This window comes from Zingiber officinale, chromosome 4A (genome assembly GCF_018446385.1).
Source record: "Zingiber officinale cultivar Zhangliang chromosome 4A, Zo_v1.1, whole genome shotgun sequence".
In the NCBI taxonomy this organism is placed as follows: Eukaryota; Viridiplantae; Streptophyta; class Magnoliopsida; order Zingiberales; family Zingiberaceae; genus Zingiber; species Zingiber officinale.
In genome coordinates this window covers 97,524,561-97,545,713 of record NC_055992.1, presented here as the reverse complement: position 1 = coordinate 97,545,713, position 21,153 = coordinate 97,524,561, and the positions used below count along the sequence as shown (strand labels likewise).

Genomic DNA, 21,153 nt, shown 5'->3' with positions numbered 1-21,153 from the left:
ATTTTTTGTTCGAACCTTTAATCACTTAGTCGACTATATATTAATTATTTATCTCCTTTCATACATCTGGCACGGACGATATGGAACCTCTGAAATGGAGGTAATGACCTTTTACTACCATCACAGTCAAATAAAAATAGAAAATAAATGAAATAATGTTTTTGGTAGGTTTTAAAAAAAAAACGGTTCAGGAGGAGAGGGAAAAACAACGGTCTAGACCGGTGCCTACCTGACCCTCCTCTTCCTAATCCTGATCGCTATATACTGGGCATCCAATAGGGGCATAAGAAAACCCTAAGTCGGCGGTTAACTCTCACTCCTCGATCTGCCTTCCCCATCGCGAAAGAGCTTTTCGATTTAAGATGAAGGTAATTCAACCTTGTATTCCGGTACCAGAAAATCGATTGCTCTCCTGTTTTCGTCCTTCTGTCGTTTTGACATTGTTCATAGGTGCAATTTGTCGAAATAATCATCTTCTGGATATGTAGGATGTTTTTATAATTTGTTTTTCGACCTTCTGTTTGCTTGTAATTGCTGCAGTTCAATATCGCGAATCCTACTACTGGGTGCCAGAAGAAGCTCGAGATCGATGACGATCAGAAACTGTAAGTTCTTTTCTGAATTTTGCGAACGATTGATTCTCGATTCTCAATGCTGTTCTCTGAGTTAAATTGTGTAAGATTTTATTTGATGAGGATATAGTTGCTTGAGATATTTATTCAATGGAGTGAGTATTGGGCTTGCCGGTTGATACTGGATCGTTTGAATGTTCTATTCCTTGGTGAAGAAACTTCTCTCTCTCTCTTCTATGGGTCATCCGAGATGGCATGGGGCGGAAGTTGCTGCAATGAGGCCACCGGGTCGAAACTCAGTGGCAACGGGGGAATAAATTCCCTATCCCTGTATCCCACTCGGTCCGTCCCATGTTAGCTCGGGTGCTGCGATTTACCTCCCTTACAATGACCGTGGGTCCGGTCGATGGGGGCCCTGGGGGCGAGGGTTTCGCCTTTTTTGCTACAATATCACATATTAGCTGCCCCCACGGGCTGGATCAACTGGTTAGGTGCCTGTAGCTTGCCAATGAAGTCGTGGGGTCGAAGGTCGCAGTTGCACTCGGGGATAAAACCCTGGTCTGCTGCGCCAAAAATTCCTTCGACCCCCAGTCACCTATCCTGCCCAGCATTAACCGTGATTTACTCCCTCTGAAATCTTGTGGGGCCAGGGCCAGGGGGCCGCTAGGGTGGCGGTTCCACCTTTTTGCCAATATCACATATTAGCTGACCCCGTGGGTCATCCGAGATGGTATGGGGTGGAAGTTGCTGCAATGAGGCCGCTGGGTCGAAACTCAGTGGCAACGGGGGAATAAATCCCCTATCCCTGTATCCCACCTGGTCCGTCCCATGTTAGCTCGGGTGCTACGATTTACCTCCCTCACAATGACCGTGGGTCCGGTCGGTGGGGGCCCTGGGGGCGAGGGATTCGCCTTTTGCTGCAATATCACATATTAGCTGACCCCGTGAGTCATCCGAGATGACATGGGGCGGAAGTTGCTGCAATGAGGCCACCGGGTCGAAACTCAGTGACAACGGGGAATAAATCCCCTATCCCTGTATCCCACCTGGTCCGTCCCATGTTAGCTCGGATGCTGCGATTTACCTCCCTCACAATGACCGTGGGTCTGGTCGGTGGGGGCCCTGGGAGCGAGGGTTTCGCCTTTTGCTGCAATATCACATATTAGCCCCCCATTTATATTCTCAATCACTTTCTCTTTATCTTTGTTTATCGTCATTACATGTCTCAACCTCTAATTATCCCTTGCTTATCTGGAAGCTTATAATATTTTGAACATGTTCGATTGATTTCTAACATTTTTCTTCGCGCTGGGAAAAGAACAGTGGACTTACGGTCTAGAGGGTACACTTGTCAATTTGGTTCATTTAGGGGGTTTAGCTATTGGATCATTCACCGTTTGTTGCAACTAGGATGAAAGAATCTTTTTTTCTTGGCAATTATTGCATGCATTTCCAATTACAAACTCCTTAAGGATCACTGGGAGCTCTGCATTCAAAGTTATATATTAAAGTAATAACAGATAATTATACTATATTGCATAATTTATATTTTATTATTTTTCACAAGAAATGAAATTAAACGATTTATAGAAATATTGTCAAACACAGGATCATAAGTTTTATGATTGTATGTGAGATTCCTAAGTTAAAAAAAAGGAACTCTTCAAATCAGTTATTGTTGTTGGTAATAAACTTTCTCAATTGTTTTTATGTAGATCTTCTAAGAATGAGATGCCAAGTGTTTTTTACATTGATATGGTTGGTTATCAAAGATTGAAAACTCGTTCTGAACTGCTTGTTTCTAAATGTGATATATGTTATATTTAATATTCTTGTGATTTGTTGTTTCTCATAACAAGGGATGGATAGTTCCATTCTTTTGTGGAGATGAGAGCGCATGTATTCTTTATGATCATCTATAGCTTTGCTTGACTCATGGCTAATAAGAACCACTTGTTCATTGCAGCCGTGCATTTTTTGATAAGAGAATATCTCAGGAAGTCAGTGGAGATGCTCTTGGTGAGGTATGGTACTAAGATTGATATTAAATAACATTTTTGTATTTTGATAGTGTTAAACTTTACTGAATCCACGACATGCATACGCAATAGGAGTTTAAGGGCTATGTCTTTAAAATCATGGGAGGGTGTGACAAACAAGGGTTCCCCATGAAGCAGGGAGTCTTGACAACCGGTCGTGTCCGTTTGCTTTTGCACAGAGGTAAGAGCATCTATACTTTGGCCTGTTACTTTATACATTTGTCCTTTTTATTAATTTTGGCTCTAATTGTATATTAGATGGCGCTGTATATCAATCACTATTTTAAGACCTGCTCTTTAAGATTAGTATCAGATTTGATGGTTGGATATATTTTTTTTAATATCACACTTTGTCCTTGAAGTTGGTGTGCTAATAATGTGGATTTACTATTATTTATTTCATGAGATTATGCACGTTATGAATCTTCTGTTACAGGGACACCTTGCTTCCGGGGCTATGGTAGGCGTAATGGAGAGCGCAGGAGGAAGTCGGTTCGAGGGTGCATCGTTAGCCCTGATCTCTCAGTTTTGAACTTGGTCATTGTTAAAAAGGGAGAAAATGATCTTCCTGGGTTGACTGACATTGAGAAGCCTAGAATGAGAGGACCAAAGAGGGCCTCCAAGATTCGGAAACTTTTCAATCTGTCCAAGGAGGACGATGTCCGCAAGTACGTCAACACTTACCGTCGCACCTTTACAACCAAATCGGGTAAGCCATAAGCATTCACTAAACTTTTTGTCTTAAAAAGCCTCACCAACTAGCCGCTTCAGTTTCCCTTGCGCTAGATATATGACTTGGATACATTGCATGTTTGAGGAGGATAGTATATATAGAATTGGAGGACAAATCTACCACTTTTTGTGTCAATTTCTTTAAGCTTGCTGGTTTTTTAGTCTGGTAAATCATTCTGCTTTCATAAACAGGCCTTCAAGGATGTTTCTTTGATGCTCATACAGCTCAACTTTGTTATGCTTGAATATTGATCTATCATTTTGTAGGCAAGAAGCGCAGCAAGGCTCCCAAGATTCAGAGGCTGGTCACTCCCCTAACACTGCAAAGAAAGCGATCCAGGATCGCAGAGAAGAAGAATAGAATTGCCAAGGCCAAATCTGAAGCTGCTGAGTACCAAAAACTTCTCGCTTCCAGGCTCAAGGAGCAGCGCGAACGGAGAAGCGAGAGCTTGGCCAAGAGGAGATCCAAGCTTTCTGCTGCTTCCAAGCCATCCGTTGCTGCCTAAACATTTGCTTGCTGTAGCAGAGTTCTTCCTGGTTAAGCTTGTTTTGCAATTTGAGATACTTGTTGGTTTTGCTTTCTCTTGGATGATCCTTTTAATGGTTGAATTGGAATCGGCTGCAATATTTTATATTGTGCTTGTTCTTTAGATATAGTCACTTTCTTAATTCGAGTTTTATTGTTCCTTCAATTTGATAAATTAAATAAAATATAAAAACAATCTGCTAACGTGTAAGGATAATCTCGTCTGTGTATCCCTTCCCTCCGACGTCGATTTTTCCGATGAACTAGACACAGCCTTTGATGTGATTGAAGTAGGTTAATGTAGAACCCTTCCGTATCTCTTCGCTCCCTGCGACCACTGACGGATTGCGCCGGAAGGTAGCAAATGGACGCGGACGAGGGCAACAGCGCGGGGCGGGAGGCGGCATTGCGGTGGCTGGAGATCGCGGAGACGCTCCTCCGTAATCGGGACCTGGTAGGGAGCAAGCGCATCGCGGACCGCGCCATGGAGGCGGATCCCCTACTCGACGGCGTAGACCAGGTCCTCGCCGTCGCCGAAGTTCTCATCGCCGGGGAGCAACGCATCAACAACCAAATCGACTGGTATGCCGTCCTCCAACTCCCGCTGACCTCGCCCGGGGAGGGAGTCTTTCCCGACGCCGCCGAAGTCAAGTTCAGGTACCGTCGCCTCGCGCTTCTCCTTCACTCCGACCGCAACCGGAATCCTGGCGCCCGCGACGCGTTGAGTCTCGTGCAAAGGGCCTTTTCCATCCTCTCCGACCCCGCAAAGAAGTCCCTTTTCGACTCCGAGATCCGCATTGCCGCCTCCGCCTCGAAACCCCCACCGCCCGCTTTTGCTTCCGCCGGAGGACCATTCTGGACCATGTGCCCCTGCTGCTGCCGAATACACATGTACGCCCGCGAGTACCTCGACCTCTCCCTCCGCTGCCCCATCTGCCACCGGGCCTTCTCCGCCTCGGAGATATCCCCACCGTCGATCGTCTCCAGCACCGACATGTACTACTGCTCTTGGGGCTTCTTCCCGCTTGGGTATCCCGGAGGGCCGAGATTCTTGGACGCCGGCATCAATGCTCCCAATCTCGACCGTGATTGGAAACACTTCTACCCTACCTCTCCCTACTGGGGTAACAACACAAACTCACAGCCACGGGAAAGCAACACCCAATTTCAGTCTACCATGAAGAAGCACCACGACGCCGAACTCCGGTGCCCGACGACACCCTCGACGAAGACGAAGACATTGGCACAGAAGAGGAGCAAGGGGGGTCTAAGGAGCGTCAAGACCACAGACAGGGATTGGGTAACCATCTCTGATTAAGCAGCAGAAAGGCCATCGAGCTTTCATATTTTGGGCAATATCCGCACTGTGGATGATGCCATGGCAGTTGGTTTGTAATTAAATTCCCGGAGCTTGATGCCATGACGAAGTATATCACCAACTAGAATGTTTAGTGCCCTCTGTAATTGAGCCCTTTTGCCTTGTACATGACTTTGATCCTCCTCAATGCCACTGCACCAGAAAGTAGGCTAGGCTTGTACATAACTATGGTTTGTTCCTTCAGTTCTATGGAGCCATGTGCTTAGAATTCTTTCCTGCTCCTTTACCCTACTGAACATAAAACACAGTACTGTTTGTCAGCGTGATGTGATCGCCCACTAATCCCCCCGTCCTAATTAATTAAAACGTGGTACTGTGGTTGAGTGGTGTCTTGTGACGAACTTCAGAACAGAATCTTCCAAGTCCCAACCACTGCCAATTCACCCGAAATTATAATTTCATGTGATCTGAACTTGGAGATATTATAACATTAAGCTTCATACCTTGCAGTGGGAAATGCCATGGTAAATCTACAAAGAACCATGAGCCCTCTCCTGCACTGATATTTGCAGTCACGCAGCTATTGAATGCTGTCTGGCTTCCTTTACTGCAAAGCTGTGAGTGATAAGGAATGACCGACGGCTCTTCTTATTCTTCTTCTCTCTGCGGGTTATGGTCACCGCCTTTGTGGATACCGTTCCCCATGAACAAATAACCAAGTGGATTTACCGATTTAGCTCCCCGAGTGTAATACAATAATAAAATACTTTAAAAAATAAATATAAATTTTAAATTTTAATTGATAAAAATATAAAAACTCCCAAATTATATAAATAATCAAAGGTGACTTTTTTTCAATAAAATAAAATAAAATAAAATTGAAGAAGATCTCATAGATATTTTATCTTTAGAATATCTCTTATTTTAACATTTTCTTAGCAATTATTGAGAGTTACTTTGACCTGCAGAAATTATTTCATAGTTAATATAATGTATAAAAATTATTATGTAGCTATTATAATAGATTTAGAATTTAGAATTTATGATTTAGTTGATTAAAGTGAAAATAATTTTTTATGTTATAGTTATTGTTGAATAGTCATATACGTGGTTGTAGTAGCTATAAATAGCTACTATACACTTAAAATCTTAAATTTTAAACAATGAATATTATTTTATTAAAATAATTTTTATCAACTTAATAAAAATTATTTAAATTTAATTAAAATTATTTTAAAATTATTGTAGAAAATACTAAATAGTTGCTATAATTGTATATTTATTAGGTGTTATAATCTTACACATTATAATAGTTAATTGTAATTACTATAAAGAATATTATAGTAACTATCTAGTAACTTCTACATATTCTATTATAACTACCAATAATTGCAACACTGGCATTGAAATAAGGTTGATATTTTTTAAAAGAAACGTCAAATATTTCTTTTAATATACGACGCTTTTATTTATTGAACATTTGTAAGTAAAAAAGGTGATGAATTAAGAGATAATAAAACACTTTAAAAAATAGAGTTTGAATTCTTATAAAAATAAATATTTTAAAAATTGTTAATGTATATAAATTTATTAGATAGTAGGTAATCTACCTTCAAAATTAATATGGCGATTTTCACACTTAAATTATATATATGCAAAGTTGGATTTCTTACGGAAGACTCCGCTTAGCAGTTCGATCGCTGTGAATTCTGATCAACGATCAAAATTAATTGTCATCCGATCTAACGGCATATGTTTCACTAGCGGTTACGGGACATCAATTTCCTTTCCCATTATACCCTTCAGAGAAACAAGTACTGTTATCTGTATTCTGTAAGACTGTAACCCTCCTCGCACCTTTACTCCTGACCTGCTGGAGAGAGAGAGAGAGAGAGAGAGAGAGAGATGATGGTAATGGCGATCTAGGGTTGCGAAATCGATGTGCTGTCTCTCTTCCCCAGGATCTGCGACGTTAGGTTGAGGCAAAAGATGGGCGTCTGCTACGGGAAGCCGGCGTTGCCGGCGGCGGATGCGCCTACCTCCTCTCCGCTTGCAGAAGAGAAAGAGGAGGTCGCCACGAAGGAGAATGGCGCCGCATCGGAAGGTGGAGAGAAGGTTGCGGAGGAGAGAGCAGCTAAGCCCTGGGCTTCGCCTTTCTTTCCCTTCTATAGTCCCAGTCCGGCGCACAGTTTCTTTTCTAAGAAATCTCCTTCTGTCGCCTCTGAAGGTGGCGGGTCAGCGACGGCTACACCGAGGAGGCTTTTCAAGCGGCCTTTCCCGCCTCCATCGCCGGCGAAGCACATTCGGGCTCTGCTTGCTCGGCGACACGGGTCGGTGAAACCAAACGAGGCGGCCATCCCGGAGGACGAGGGGGAGGAGGGGCGCGCTGTTGCCGGGCTTGATAAGAGCTTCGGGTTCTCGAAGGGACTTGTGAGCAAATACGAGATCGGGGAGGAGGTTGGGCGTGGGCATTTCGGGTACACTTGCACTGCCAAATCTAAGAAGGGCGATAACAAAGAGCAGCAGGTGGCGGTCAAGGTCATCCCGAAGGCTAAGGTATGGCAAAATCTCTCATTTCTGCAAGATCTGCACTACTTTGCTTTCTTAACACTTTCTGGCTAGTTATTTAGTTTAACGAGTCCTACCATCGGCGTATAGTTGATTTTAACTAGTGGGGGTTTCAATCACATTAACATTGAGTATAGTTGATTTTAAATTTTCAAAATTTTGAAGAATAGACTCCTGGGAGCTAAAGAGTTCAAACTTTCTTATTTAGGCTTTTACTAGGGTTGATAACCTTAACCTGACGTTAAATACTTGCAATGGGATGGCATGGAGCTTGGTTGCATGAGGTTGGGATTGTTCTTATTATTGGACTAAGAAAATTATTGGATTTCCTCATTCTCTTCTTGATCAAGATCCAAGAAGGTTATTAGCATGATGCTACACTAGAGGTTTGCTACAGAAAGTAGTTGGTATAGGTGATTGAAGCCAAATGTACTGTGCTTTTTGCATTCATAGATTGGATGACTGTGTTTCATGTCAACACTTAAATGTTGATTCTAAATCATCATGGTGACTGGATCACCGTTAACCTAGTATTTGAACTACTCTACAACTTGATGGTGATAAACTTGTGCCTTCTTTTTAAATTATTGACACAAATACAGTCAATCATCACAATCATTCCTAAAATAACATATGCAAATGCAGTCAACTTGATGGTCGCTCTTTCTCTGTTTACCCTAAACCACTGACACTATTCTATCATATGCAAATCATCACCGTAAAAGTGATCAAATCACCCCATTTCCATGGTAATTTGATATCATATGAGCATCAACTTTAGATGTGGTATCTGAAACTCATTACCAAATCAGCGTGATTTTGCTTGAATTAATTATATCAAATATCACCTTGGAAAAATAAACCTATTTTTATAAGTTCATTGTCCCATTAACTGGTCCTTCAACTCCCTTTATGTGTATTACACACTATTAAGGTAGGGTTTTTAATTGGACAATGTAAGGGCAAATTGGCAACTACCAAGAAATTCATTGTATCGTTTCTCTGGTCCTTCAACTCCCTTGACGTGTATTCCACACTAGTAAGGTTGGGTTCTTAATAGGACATTGCATTGGCAAATTGGCAACTTCCGCTATACATTTACTGATGCCACACGCTAGGGGAACTTATCACATTGTTAAATGCACCTTTCTAATATACTGGACAATGCCCAAATTTACCTTGTTATAATTAAATAGTGAATACTGTAATGTGAAGTCCAGGATAATTTCTAGTGACAAGATGCATCACCAGTGCCATTTATCCTAGTTTGGATACTGTAAAAAAAGGGTCTTGATATTTGATGAGAGGAAGATGTACCATTACTTCATTTGCCTTCATTCTGAAACACAGGACTATTATATCTGTTCTTTTTTACTGCAACCTTCTCTTTCATGCATTCTTATTTCTTGCTAATAAATCTGATTCTGGCAGATTGTTTGCCTGTTTCCACACAAATAGTTTTATTTGTCACAATTGATCCTTTCACGGAGAATCATTCTCTTACCCTCACTAACTTGACAGATGACTACTGCCATAGCTATTGAAGATGTCCGAAGAGAGGTGAAGATTTTGAGAGCCTTGGCAGGACATAACAATCTTGTTCATTTTTATGATGCCTATGAAGACAATGAGAATGTTTACATAATAATGGAGTAAGCTTCTGCTATGTTGATGATTTTTCAACTTAGGGTTGTTATTATTATGTTATTATTTATTCTATTGGTATGTAGTTATTCCAAGATTTTTGTATTAAATGTGCTATAGATTATAATCGAACTGGTGAGTTTGTGGTTTAATCTTGAAATTTCTAATATTCATGCTCATTCAATATATTAATTCTCGAATATATGATCTCTCTCTCTCTCTCTCTCTCTCTCTCTCTCTCTGGATGTTCATGTCAGAAGTTCCTGAAATGCTTTTGTTTCTTTATTTTGTAGCAGAAAAGAAATGAACTCATTAGCGCATCCCTTCATTAACCTAAGTCTACTACAAGTTCATAATGAATTCATCTTGGCCTCTTTAAATTGCCTTGTCTTATGAAGTCCTTAAAGAATGAATTGGCTTATCACAAGCCTTATAAATTGCCAATCATCCTGTAATTATTTTCTTTTTTTGTTTGCAATTTATTTTCAGTTAATATTTTGTTTTCAGGAATGGCAACAAGAATTTTTAATGGACGAAGATAATTGCACATGGAATATCTAGCAGCAAGCATAAATTCTAATCCATTCCATCTACAAGTTTTGATTAGTGCCACATACTTGTTATACCAAAGTCATATTTCTGTTATTGGCTTAAAATGTAGGCTTACCTTTCCCCCATTTTCTGAACATGCATCAAAAGATATTTACAGAAGAAATCGTCTCAAAAATTATCTCTGTAGAATCCCTGAAGTATCTCAGAAGCACCTTAGTTTTTCAAACCTTTGATAAATTGAATGCACCACATTTTAGCAACATCCATGCTTCGTTGAGTGACTTTTAGTTCCTATTCTTCATGAACTTGGTTAATATCAAGTTTTCAACTCTGTCAAATAAGATTAGCGATACTTTTGATGCAGAAAAAATACAAATTTTTTTATTTACTATAAAGAATAAATGGTTCTGGTAAATGATCTAAATTTCAACTTATGAAAATTTGTTTTTTTAATTTACTATTTCTAGCAAACCTTGTCTATATATTACAGTCTTAGGATTTGAAGTTTCTGTATTACCTATAAAAGAGGCCCACTCTTGTTATTTCATTCAGTCGAAGCATCAACACAGCTTTGTTTTAACAATTTTCTCTTCTTGTTCTTATGAGATCATTGTCTGAGACATGTAAACCTGTGAGAATGCCAATTGAGGTACTTGGCCGGTTTATGTTTCATGAACCTTTAAGTTACAACTAGTTTATTGGTTAATATGGTACTTCATCTGTGGCTGCTATTGTGATTTCATGCTCCTTTGCTGGCTTCAGTGTTATGTCTGTCATCATGAAGAGATTTTTAAGGACTGGATGTGCAAACGATGATTCTTTCTTATTTTGCACACAAATCTATCACTTTAAGTATCTCCTCTGTAACACATGGCCCTAAATGTATGATTGAAATGGAGGATTGCAGGAGTAAAAATATATACAATATAGCTTTCTTTTGTTCTCATGCTTCAATATCTTGCTTTGTAATTTCTGTTGTCTGCTTATCTGCCAACTTTAAATGACATCTTCATATGTAAATGTGGTCATTAAGCATTTTTCTGATCAAGGATCTTCTGCTAAATGTTTAACTGTTTTAATCTTCCAGGTTATGTGAAGGAGGAGAACTTCTAGATAGGATCCTTTCAAGGTACTTATGACATTGCATATGTTCTTGTTTCTTGCTTCAAGGTCCTGTCTTTGTTTGTTTATATATGCTTGGTTCCTTGAGCAGGGGTGGGAAATATTCTGAAGATGATGCAAAAGCGGTCATGGTGCAGATACTGAGTGTAGTTGCATTTTGTCATCTTCAAGGCGTGGTGCACCGTGATCTTAAGCCAGAGGTAGTTTACATTTTATCAGATAAATAATCTACTATGGGTGTGATTTTTAGCTATTGTTTTATTATTATTGCTTGTAGATGTAGAACACTATAACTTACTCATCTTTTTTATGTTATAGAATAGATATTTACTGGTTACTAATTACTTAGGCATAGTATTTTCTTGTAATCATGTTCTCATTTTCCTCAACTTTTTTCTTTTCCTGTACAATATGAAGCTTCTGTATGTCATAGTCAATGAATTTCTTTGGTGCTTCTGAGAGTTGTAGAGTTTTAACCTATCTTAGAAACTCTACTTCTCAGTTTGTTGATTTTCACACCATGTATGATATTCTCTGCTGCCAGATGATGAGTTTCTGTATTCTCTCTTGTCAACAAGTTAATTTAGATTCAGGGTCTGTTTCTTACATGATTAAATAGTTCATCAACCATTAAAAGATTTACTTATCTGGTAAGTTACATGTCAATTAGTTGAATTCTTTATAATTTATTAATTTTTCTTGTAAGGTTGTATCTTTTGTTAATCCAAATTGAATTTTATTCTTTCATATCAGCGTCATTTTTTTATGATGTCCATCTATTTAGTTGGTCGCAATGTTCTATCTATAAGTAATCATCCAGAACTTCCCTGATATGCTGATTTACGGGTAGGAATAGCCTTTCCCTCCTAAATTTTGGCCATGTTCTATTAACTTGTTCTCTGTTTTTCGAGTGTGTGTTGACATCATTGTCGTTGGTGAGGGTTACTATATGAACAAATTACAGTTGTTTCTTTTCCTTCCGTTCTGTCTAGATCTCTTGTTACTACTGTTTCATCCCTCTAAACTGTCCTGAATTATTAGTTTGTCTTTTAAAGTGACCCCAGCTAGTTGGGACATGTATGATTGATTGCAGATCTTTTAATAGATTGTTTTCTTATTCTTTCATCAGAATTTCCTTTTTACTTCCAAGGATGAAAATTCCCAGCTGAAGGCCATAGATTTTGGCTTATCAGATTTTGTAAAGCCAGGTTAGTTAGTTTTGTTAGTGAAACTTCCAATTGTTATGTACCTATCAGTTTTACATTTTTTCTCTATTGTCCATCTAAATTCTACATCTGAACTGTTTCTGAACCTTGTTGTTTTGTATTTTACAGAAGAGAGGCTGAATGACATTGTAGGTAGTGCATATTATGTTGCACCTGAAGTTCTGCATAGATCATACAGTACAGAAGCTGATGTGTGGAGTATTGGTGTAATTGCATATATACTCCTCTGTGGCAGTCGCCCATTTTGGGCTAGAACAGAGTCTGGTATCTTTAGGGCAGTCCTAAAAGCTGATCCAAGTTTCACTGAGCCACCTTGGCCCTCTCTGTCTCCTGAAGCCAAAGATTTTGTTAAGCGTTTGTTGAGTAAGGATCCACGAAGAAGAATGACTGCAGCACAAGCTTTATGTAGGTGTCTTTCTAGTCATCTGGTTTTGCCAATCCAATCACAGAGCTAGATATTTTTTTAAGTCGGGGTAGTGAGTAATATAGTATTATTAATATTTACAAAGTATTAAAAACCTTGGTTTTATAAAAACATGATCAATTAGGACTTGTCTGAATTTCTTTTGATTGATTGAAATTAACAGGTCAATCCGGTTCAAATGACTGACTTGGCGGGGTTAATCTAATAAGATTGTTTTAGGTGATTGGATCAACCTCGTTTTGTTGATTGCATCATTCTAATAATTGTCCTGTTGTACAGATGCTAGGATAATTTATCCCAGTTTACAAAGAAATTTCTAAATAAGTTACTAAAAAAAAAGGACAACCTGGTGCACGAAGTTCTCGCCATGTGGGGTTCTGGGGAAGGATCCATTGTACGCAGCCTTGCCCTGCTTTTTGCAAGAGGCTGTTTCCAGGATTCGAACCCGTGACCTTTTGGTCACATGGCAATTTACCGTTGCGCCAAGGCTCTCCTTCTAAATAAATTACTAAATCAGACAATGTATTTTAAGTTCTAATTGATAATTGAATTTAGAAGTCTGCAATATAATTTACATGGTATAATTTATTCATCTGCAGCAGCTAAGGCATATATCTCTATTCAACAATCAACGTTTGCATTATATAACTGCCGCCTGAAATAACTGATAGTGTTTCTCACAACAGAGAGTCGGAAACAAAAAAAGGGGTTAAGATGAAAAGAATGAACATCTGTAGTGAAACTTGAAGAATAGTCCATTCTTATGTGGTGTCAGCCACTTTTTGTAAAATTTCTTGAAGCCAGAAAAGTTAACTTCTCTAAACTAGATTTGAAATATTTATTTGTTTAATTATTCTATATTTTGAAGTGGAGTATTTTGAGTTTTTATGGTGTCAATTGACCCTACAATTGTAAATGTGATTCTGTTGTCCTTATTTAGCTATGCTGTATCTCCAAATAATTAAGTTCTTCCTTTTTGCAGGCCATCCATGGATTAGAAATTACAATGATGTCAAAGTTCCACTAGATATTCTTATATTCCAGCTGATGAAAGCTTATCTCCGTTCGTCTTCTTTGCGTAAGGCTGCTTTAAAGGTAGGTTTCAAATGTTACTGTCCTGGCAAACATCTTGGTTTCGTTTGTCTATTTTGCTTGAATGGCTCAATTTGAAGTGACTTCGCTTGCCTTGTTTCATTCATGAAAAAAAATTATTGCTTGATGCTTTTTATATTGATTTTATCTGATGGCCTCCTTGTAGTTAGCTGTAATTAGAGAAGCTTTATTGGTACCTTTTAGTTTGATTGATGGAAGCAAGCTGTAAATAATGATGTACCCTTTTGAATGTTTCAGGCTCTGTCAAAGACACTAACCGTGGATGAACTATTCTATCTAAGGGGACAATTTTCCCTATTGGAGCCTAACAAAAATGGGTGCATAACTCTTGAAAATATCAAGATGGTTAGTTATGAAATGTACTTTGATGAAAAAAAGAAATGTTCCCATACTGCTTACAGATTCTCTAGAGAAGTAAATAAGGAAATGAGAAGATTAGGGGTTGGAGCTTCTAGTAGTTTTTTAAAGCTTATTTCTATTTTCATCAGGTATTAACCAAAAATGCAACTGATGCAATGAAGGAATCACGTGTTCAAGATTTTGTCCTTGCAGTATGTTCATATTGTTTGGTTGTTCTCAGGTTTTGAATTTTCATTTTGAATATTTCATTAATTTATATTGGTATACCAGCTCAGTGCTCTACAATACAGAAGAATGGATTTTGATGAGTTCTCTGCAGCTGCATTAAGTGTACATCAGCTTGAAGGTCTAGATAGATGGGAGCAGCATGCTCGTTGTGCTTATGAACTTTTTGAGAAAGATGGCAATCGCGCTATTATGATTGAGGAACTTGCTTCGGTATGTAGTGTTGTGCTCTTTGTATGTGCTAGTGTAGAGTTACAAATGATGGATTCTTAGTACAACTATGACTGAATTAATGTTGAAAACTATCAAGTTCAAAGTTGCTTAAGTATTGTGCTGGTAGAATTTGTTCCACATTCCTCTTTTTGTCATGCCAGTTCACCTATGCTGCACGATCAAGCATTCCGCAGGCTGATAACATATCTGTTGGTCAGTGAGTTATTTAATCTGCAAGCCTAATGAACAATCCACTGTGTACTGGCTGCTCAGCGCCGGGATTGGTTTGGCTAGGGTGCAAACCACCTATCTACTTAGTTTTAGAGTATTTTCAGTGATTTGAGACTGGATTTCAGCTGAAATTATGGCACTACTAGATTCTCTCAAATGGAATTATGACAGTTGCAGATTTTCTCAACGGTAAAGTGTTCTAGAGCACAGGAGATGCCTTAATACATTTAAAGGTTGTGTGATGCCATATTGCTTGTAAAGAGGAGAATTTTCCCTTAGTGGACAGTATTTGGTGCCCATGTAGTGCTGCGATGTTGTTTTTTTTAACCTTTTTCACGGTTAGTGCTGCGATAGGTGGAAAGGTAGATGGGAAAGATATTTTACAAGCTGTGAAAATTGATCTATCTGATCCTAATATACTTTTCTATCATTATATGTACATGGATTATCACTGTTGTACTTGTGAAGCTGATTTGCAGTTGTTGGATATCATAGGCACTTCTGACAATATCATGCTTTTTGCTAGCCAGGAGGAATCGTACCTTAATAATTAGTTAGATATAGTTGTTGGCCCCACGCTCTTGGAGGGGTTTTGTATTTGTCTTGGGATGTTTATTTACAATTGGATCCATGTAATTATGCACTTAATCCTTTTTTAGAGGTAAAATGTTGCATGGTTGAAAAGATGAGATTAATTGGCCATGCATTAACAATTTATATCGGTGTTTATGTGATAACTACTGCAGTGTAGTAATTATTTATGTTTTTAAAGGTTTTAAAACCTCTGATGTTAATCTTTGCAGGATGCATGCTAATTGAAGCATCTCTCGTTTTATTTACAGGAACTTGGTCTCAGCCCCTCTGTACCTGTTCATGCTGTTCTACATGATTGGGTAAGGCACACAGATGGGAAACTAAGCTTCCTAGGATTTGTTAAGCTCTTGCATGGTGTCTCTAGTCGATCAGCCCAATCCCTTGCGAAGGCTCGATAGATGTATGTATTCCTCTTCCTTTTCCTTTTGATTAATTGGCCTGCCAGCTGGGATTGTATGTATGGCTAGCTATTGTTCCAGAGCAAAGCTTCTTTGGACTTAAAGATGGAGGATCCAAATTATGATCATTGAAGTGTTTTGTGGTTCAATGTTCAGATCACAGACGAATGCACATCTTAAAGTCTTGCTTGTCGATGTCGTCCAATTCCATAGTTGTGAAGTGATCAAAAAGTCTTGCTTGTTGATGTCGTCCGATTCCATAGCTGTGAAGTGATCGAACCAGTCCATTTCTAATGTCTGTTTGTTTCGTTTTCCACAGTTGGGAGGTAATTTTGCCTCCTTGCTGATGTAATTTGTAATGGATTGCAGTTAGATGGTTAATACCTAAAGATTTAGGTTGCAATTGTATGAATCTCAATTAACATTGAGCTATTCCATCTGTAGAAAGAAGTAGAAAAAAATGTAAAAAAAAATCGAACTGCTGCCTCTATTGCTAATTGTATCCTGTTAATCTCAAATTGAAGGAAAGGTGTTTGATTGTGTGACATTCCATACTCCATAGACAATGTTTATTTTTATTTAATTCTCTGTTTATTTCTTCAACCTACATTGTAATAACTGATTGTTACTTGATCTTCAATAAGTGATTGCTACTTGATCGTGGATCATTCTGTCTCCTATCAACATCACCAGAGACTTTTATAGGCCAAGTAATTGATGGCTTGTGGCTCTCCACCAATCAATATGTAAAACAACGAATCACTAGAAATAAATAACTAATAACAAAAGATCATAATGATAATATGAGAAGAAAATATTGAACTCTATAGATTCGTATTAATCATGATTGAAACCTTGACAGTGAGTGCAAAAAGCTAAGACAGTAGGCAGCCCATGTGTACCTTTCCAATTATCAAATATATGAACAAGATTTCGTAGCAAGCACAAGCTGCTAAATGAAAATGGTTAGATCATGCAAGCATAAAGACAACATCTCGTGCAATTTTTTGTCGATGCTCTTAATTTAGTTTATGTATTCATTTACATAAATGGAAGAGATCCGAGAATGAAGCACTGCGACCGAGAATTTTATTTTAAAATATGAATGAAGATTTGCCATTGCAACCAGGGAGGGCGAAGGCTGTGCGATTTCCTACGTTCGCAGCTTCCCATGCTGCATCTACTGCCTCGAATCACGTAACTGCTGAAACCCAAAGGGCAAGATCCAAAGGGCTCTTCGAATTATATAAATTATTAATTATATAGATATATACCTTTTTAAAAAAAATAAAATAAAAGGACACCTCAACTGTACTACTCAATAGCAATTAGCGGTGGGTGGAAAATTATTAGATATATATAAATGGAGAAAATGCGTAAGAGGAAAAAAAAATTATTCTCAACAAAATTTTAATTTTATATTGACCGTTTTAAATTATATTGGTTGATTTATATTAATTCATATGCATTGATGATGTGAACAGATATATAGGAAGAGACTCTCTCTTACATGTGAATATGTAAAGGGTACAAATATAGGGTCTGGATTGCACCGATCCAAGTTAGACTCATGTGCGAGCATGACCTACGCGTGCCAAATGTCGAACCAGTTAGGGCAAAATTTACCCAAGTAAAACAACTAACATTTTACCATATGAATTCTTTTTAATTTTTACTCAAAAAGATAACGGACGCATTAACTATTGTTAATGACGATTTTGTAATCGCCCAAATAGTAATGGTCGACCATTGATGACCGATGATTATAATAAATCTTTAGGTATTGAATGATCATTACTTGACGTTCAATGCAGATAAGAGATGGTGCTACTATATAAAGGGAGACCATGGCCTTGAGCAATACACACAAAAAAAAAAAAAACTGAAGCTCTCCACCTTCGTTCCCCTCCTCCTCTATCGTGCATCTCTTACTCAGCGGAATACTCGTGATAGCAGTCGAGTACCTTTCAGTTCGCCGCGATCACCAGCACTTAATGAGAATCACGATTAACCGTTGTATATTAGGAAATAGACGGCCCGAGAAAACCTTGAAGCACAACTAGAGGTGGGGTGAATTGAATCTGTTTCAAGGAAACTGCGATCATCACAGGGCTCAGTCCACTCGCCCGCTAGACCACACTACTCGGTTAGCCGATATGCCCAGCCGATCACTCAGTCTGATCAGCGACTTGGTCGCCCTGCTCACTCGACTGCTTTGCGCCACTTGACCTAATCAATGACTCTATTGTACTGCCCGATCGACGACTCCACTCCACTCATCCACTAAGACTTGACGCTCGACGATCTTCATTGCTCAACCTTTCAGTTGCCTGGACATTGGGCCCACTTGGCCGATCTACATGCTCTACCACTTACCTACTCTGTCTCACGACCTGCTTGACCACTCTGCATGCTCGGCCGATCTGTCTATTTGGCTACTATGCCTCATGGTCTACTTTGCCCGCTTGACCGCTCTTCCCGTTCGGTCACTTTGCTCACACGACCACTATGTAGTCTGCACTAAGCACTTGGAAGAAATTAGCCCCCGCTGGTAGCCTAAGATTATCTGCTCAGGTCATATCAATAGATAAGTTAAATTTAATTTGGTGCAATTTAAATTCAGCTAATTCTCCAAAATCTATTTCAAGATTGTTGGACAATCTTGAAACAGACTCTGGTTCTGTTGAAATGGCCACAGAATAAAGTGTTGAGGTGCAACAGATTTAATACATGAAGGTCCCCTCTGCCCCGATTGGAACTGTGTCAATCAACCATGGGGAAAGGCTAGAGAAGTTCACTGGATTGAACTTCAAGAGGTGGCAGCAGAAGATGCTCTTCTACTTGACCACGCTAAATCTGATTTGGTTCTTAACCGAGGACCCCCCCCCTCCCACGCACGCATGCTGAGGATGTTGATGTTCATACCATCAATACAGTGGAGGCATTAACTCATTTTAAGTTTGTTTATCGAAATTACACCCTCAACTGCTTTGCTAACTTATTGTACGTTGTGTATGACATGAAGAGAACGTCTAAGGAGTTATGGGAGTCCTTATATAAGAAGTACAAATTGGAGGATGCGGGAGCTAAGAAATTCATTGTGGGTCGATTCCTGGACTGTAAGATGGTTGCCTCCAATATGGTGATCAACCAAGTCCAGGTGTTTCAGGTGATCTTACACGAGATTCACTCAGAAGGGATGATTATGAGTGAAACCTTCCAGGTGGCTGCTATCATTGAGAAGTTGCCTCCATGCTGGAAGGACTTCAAGAACTACCTGAAGCATAAGTAGAAGGAGATGAATGTGGAAGAACTCATTGTTAGACTTCACATCGAAGAAGACAACAAGAGTTTAGAGAGAAAGTGTTGGTCCCTTGGTGGCTGGCAAGAGGGGAGGGGTGAATTGTCCTGCAAAAACAAACTCAACCCTTTCTCGACTTATAGCTTAATAAAGAACACTTGTAATAAAAAATTAAGAGACTAATTACAGAGACAGAAACACAAGGAGACTTACTTGGTTTGTAATCAGAAGATTGTTAATCTAAAGAAAATGAAGCGCACTTTATGACGATCTCCTTTGGGCGGAGTAGCCTCTTACAACGTTAACATCTCACAAATGAAAGTAGAATAGAAAGAAATGAATTACTAAAATTAGAGCTATATTTATATCACTGTTCCGGACACTTGGAAGGGTTCCGGGCGCCTGGAGTGGGATAGAATTCTATCCCCGATACGTTGGTCAATGTACATGTCGATTCTGATAAAAATTGAGTTTCAGGTGCCCATACCCACAAAATTCAACATGGTTGACTTTTTTGATCCAAGCCCTCTGCTCCGGTTCTGCTTGTCTCGGTCCGGGTCTTCCACTCCGGTTCCGCTTGCTTGGGTGATCTCGGCCATCCGGAATATGGTTCACCCGAACTCAATTTTCGGCCTTCTCCTCGAGCAACCTTCCTCCCCGGCTTCTCGTCCCTCGAACGTCGCGTACGTTCTTCTCGTCCACCAGTGTACTCTTCCGCGGCACCTCGTCCCTCGGGCGCACCGAGCCCGTCGGCTCTCTCTCGTGCCGTCCTTCTCGCTAGCCGCATCTTCCGCTCGATTTTCTATGCTCCCAAGCTCCTACACACTTAGTCACAGGAGTTAAACCAAATAGGACTTAACTTACCTTGTTTGATTACATCAAAACAACCTTGGGATTCCAACAATCTCCTCCTTTTTGATATGAGCAACCTAAGTTAAGCTAGGGTAAACAAATATAATGTAAAAACGAATAATTTTACAAATAAGTGCAAAAAGGATTTTATAATTTGAAATTTGGATAATACCTCCCCCTAGACTTAATAGTTCCTTCTCCCTTTTGATCACATTAAAAAAATGAGGTATCACAACAGATCTAAGGGTAATTCTGATTTTTGTGCAGAAAAATTTCATGTAGAATTTTTTTTTAAGTTTAAAGATAGAATTTGTGTGCAACGTATAAAATAACTTATAATATTTAAGTTAAATAGATTAAAAAATAATAATTTTTAACAAAAACTTTTTAATGAAGTTTGCAATTAAAGATAAATTTTAAAGTGAAATTTAAAAACAAAATTTAAGTGAAGTTTGTAATTTTAAAAATTTTAACAAATGTTAAACATTTGATAAATATTGAAAGTATTTAATTTAATTAACTATTTCATGCTTATCAGTTTGTCAATTAAAAATTCAATTCAGAAATTGGCTTCCAGGTTGTGGCGAGGTACTAGAGCTTCTTGGTTATTGGATCATCAACCACTTCTAGACAAAACCTTTTAATGAATTCAAATATTTAATTTTCCAACCTGAAAGCCCTAAGTCTAATTTCACTTTTTAATCTAAACAAGTTTTTGGAACCCAATATAGGTTCCTTCCTACAGGGTTAATTAGGTATTTTCTAGGGATATAAGATTTTGTTACTTTTCTGATATGACCTTTATGAAATCTATAGTACCAATTTAATCCTCTATAGTTTCTAAAAATAGAAACATTTGAACATGCAAAATTTTTCAAGTTTTCTATTTCTTCTTTTAATTTAACATTTTCAAATTTTACTTTTTCAAAATCTTCTATTAGAGATGATTTCGCTAAAATTCTTTTTATTTCTAAGTTTTCATTTTTTAATTTATCATTTTTATTTTTTAACTTGTACATAGATTTTTCCATAGACTTAATACCGAAATAGAGTTGATCAGGAGGTAAGAGGCATACCTCACTTACCATATCAGACTTGAAGCTTGACTCTCCCCTTGCTTCGCTACATTCATCTGAAGTCACT

The 21,153-nt window shown here is 38.7% G+C and overlaps 2 protein-coding genes across 2 annotated transcripts; both read left to right on the top strand.

Moving 5' to 3' along the window:
* The first annotated feature begins 224 nt into the window (after positions 1-224).
* Positions 225-3,975, top strand: LOC121970284 (40S ribosomal protein S6-like). The gene is made up of 6 exons (XM_042520886.1): positions 225-368; positions 541-605; positions 2,539-2,596; positions 2,684-2,792; positions 3,048-3,320; positions 3,611-3,975. The coding sequence occupies exons 1-6, from the start codon at positions 363-365 to the stop codon at positions 3,847-3,849; spliced, it is 750 nt and encodes a 249-aa protein (XP_042376820.1). The 5' UTR covers positions 225-362; the 3' UTR covers positions 3,850-3,975.
* Positions 3,976-7,031: 3,056 nt separating this feature from the next.
* Positions 7,032-16,404, top strand: LOC121970283 (CDPK-related kinase 5-like). The gene is made up of 12 exons (XM_042520885.1): positions 7,032-7,743; positions 9,277-9,407; positions 11,039-11,080; positions 11,165-11,273; positions 12,203-12,281; positions 12,408-12,704; positions 13,706-13,818; positions 14,074-14,181; positions 14,325-14,387; positions 14,467-14,634; positions 15,708-15,859; positions 16,014-16,404. The coding sequence occupies exons 1-11, from the start codon at positions 7,177-7,179 to the stop codon at positions 15,855-15,857; spliced, it is 1,827 nt and encodes a 608-aa protein (XP_042376819.1). The 5' UTR covers positions 7,032-7,176; the 3' UTR covers positions 15,858-15,859; positions 16,014-16,404.
* The last annotated feature ends 4,749 nt before the right edge of the window (positions 16,405-21,153 follow it).

What these genes read in the sequence shown, in the direction of transcription:
- LOC121970283 (XM_042520885.1), top strand. Translation starts at nt 7,177, where the DNA reads ATGGGCGTCTGCTACGGGAAGCCGGCGTTGCCGGCGGCGGATGCGCCT. An exon ending in ATCAGATTTTGTAAAGCCAG is followed by an intron (nt 12,282 to 12,407) that starts GTTAGTTAGTTT and finishes TGTATTTTACAG; the next exon opens with AAGAGAGGCTGAATGACATT. An exon ending in GACTGCAGCACAAGCTTTAT is followed by an intron (nt 12,705 to 13,705) that starts GTAGGTGTCTTT and finishes TCCTTTTTGCAG; the next exon opens with GCCATCCATGGATTAGAAAT.
- LOC121970284 (XM_042520886.1), top strand. An exon ending in ATCGATGACGATCAGAAACT is followed by an intron (nt 606 to 2,538) that starts GTAAGTTCTTTT and finishes TGTTCATTGCAG; the next exon opens with CCGTGCATTTTTTGATAAGA. An exon ending in GTGGAGATGCTCTTGGTGAG is followed by an intron (nt 2,597 to 2,683) that starts GTATGGTACTAA and finishes CATACGCAATAG; the next exon opens with GAGTTTAAGGGCTATGTCTT.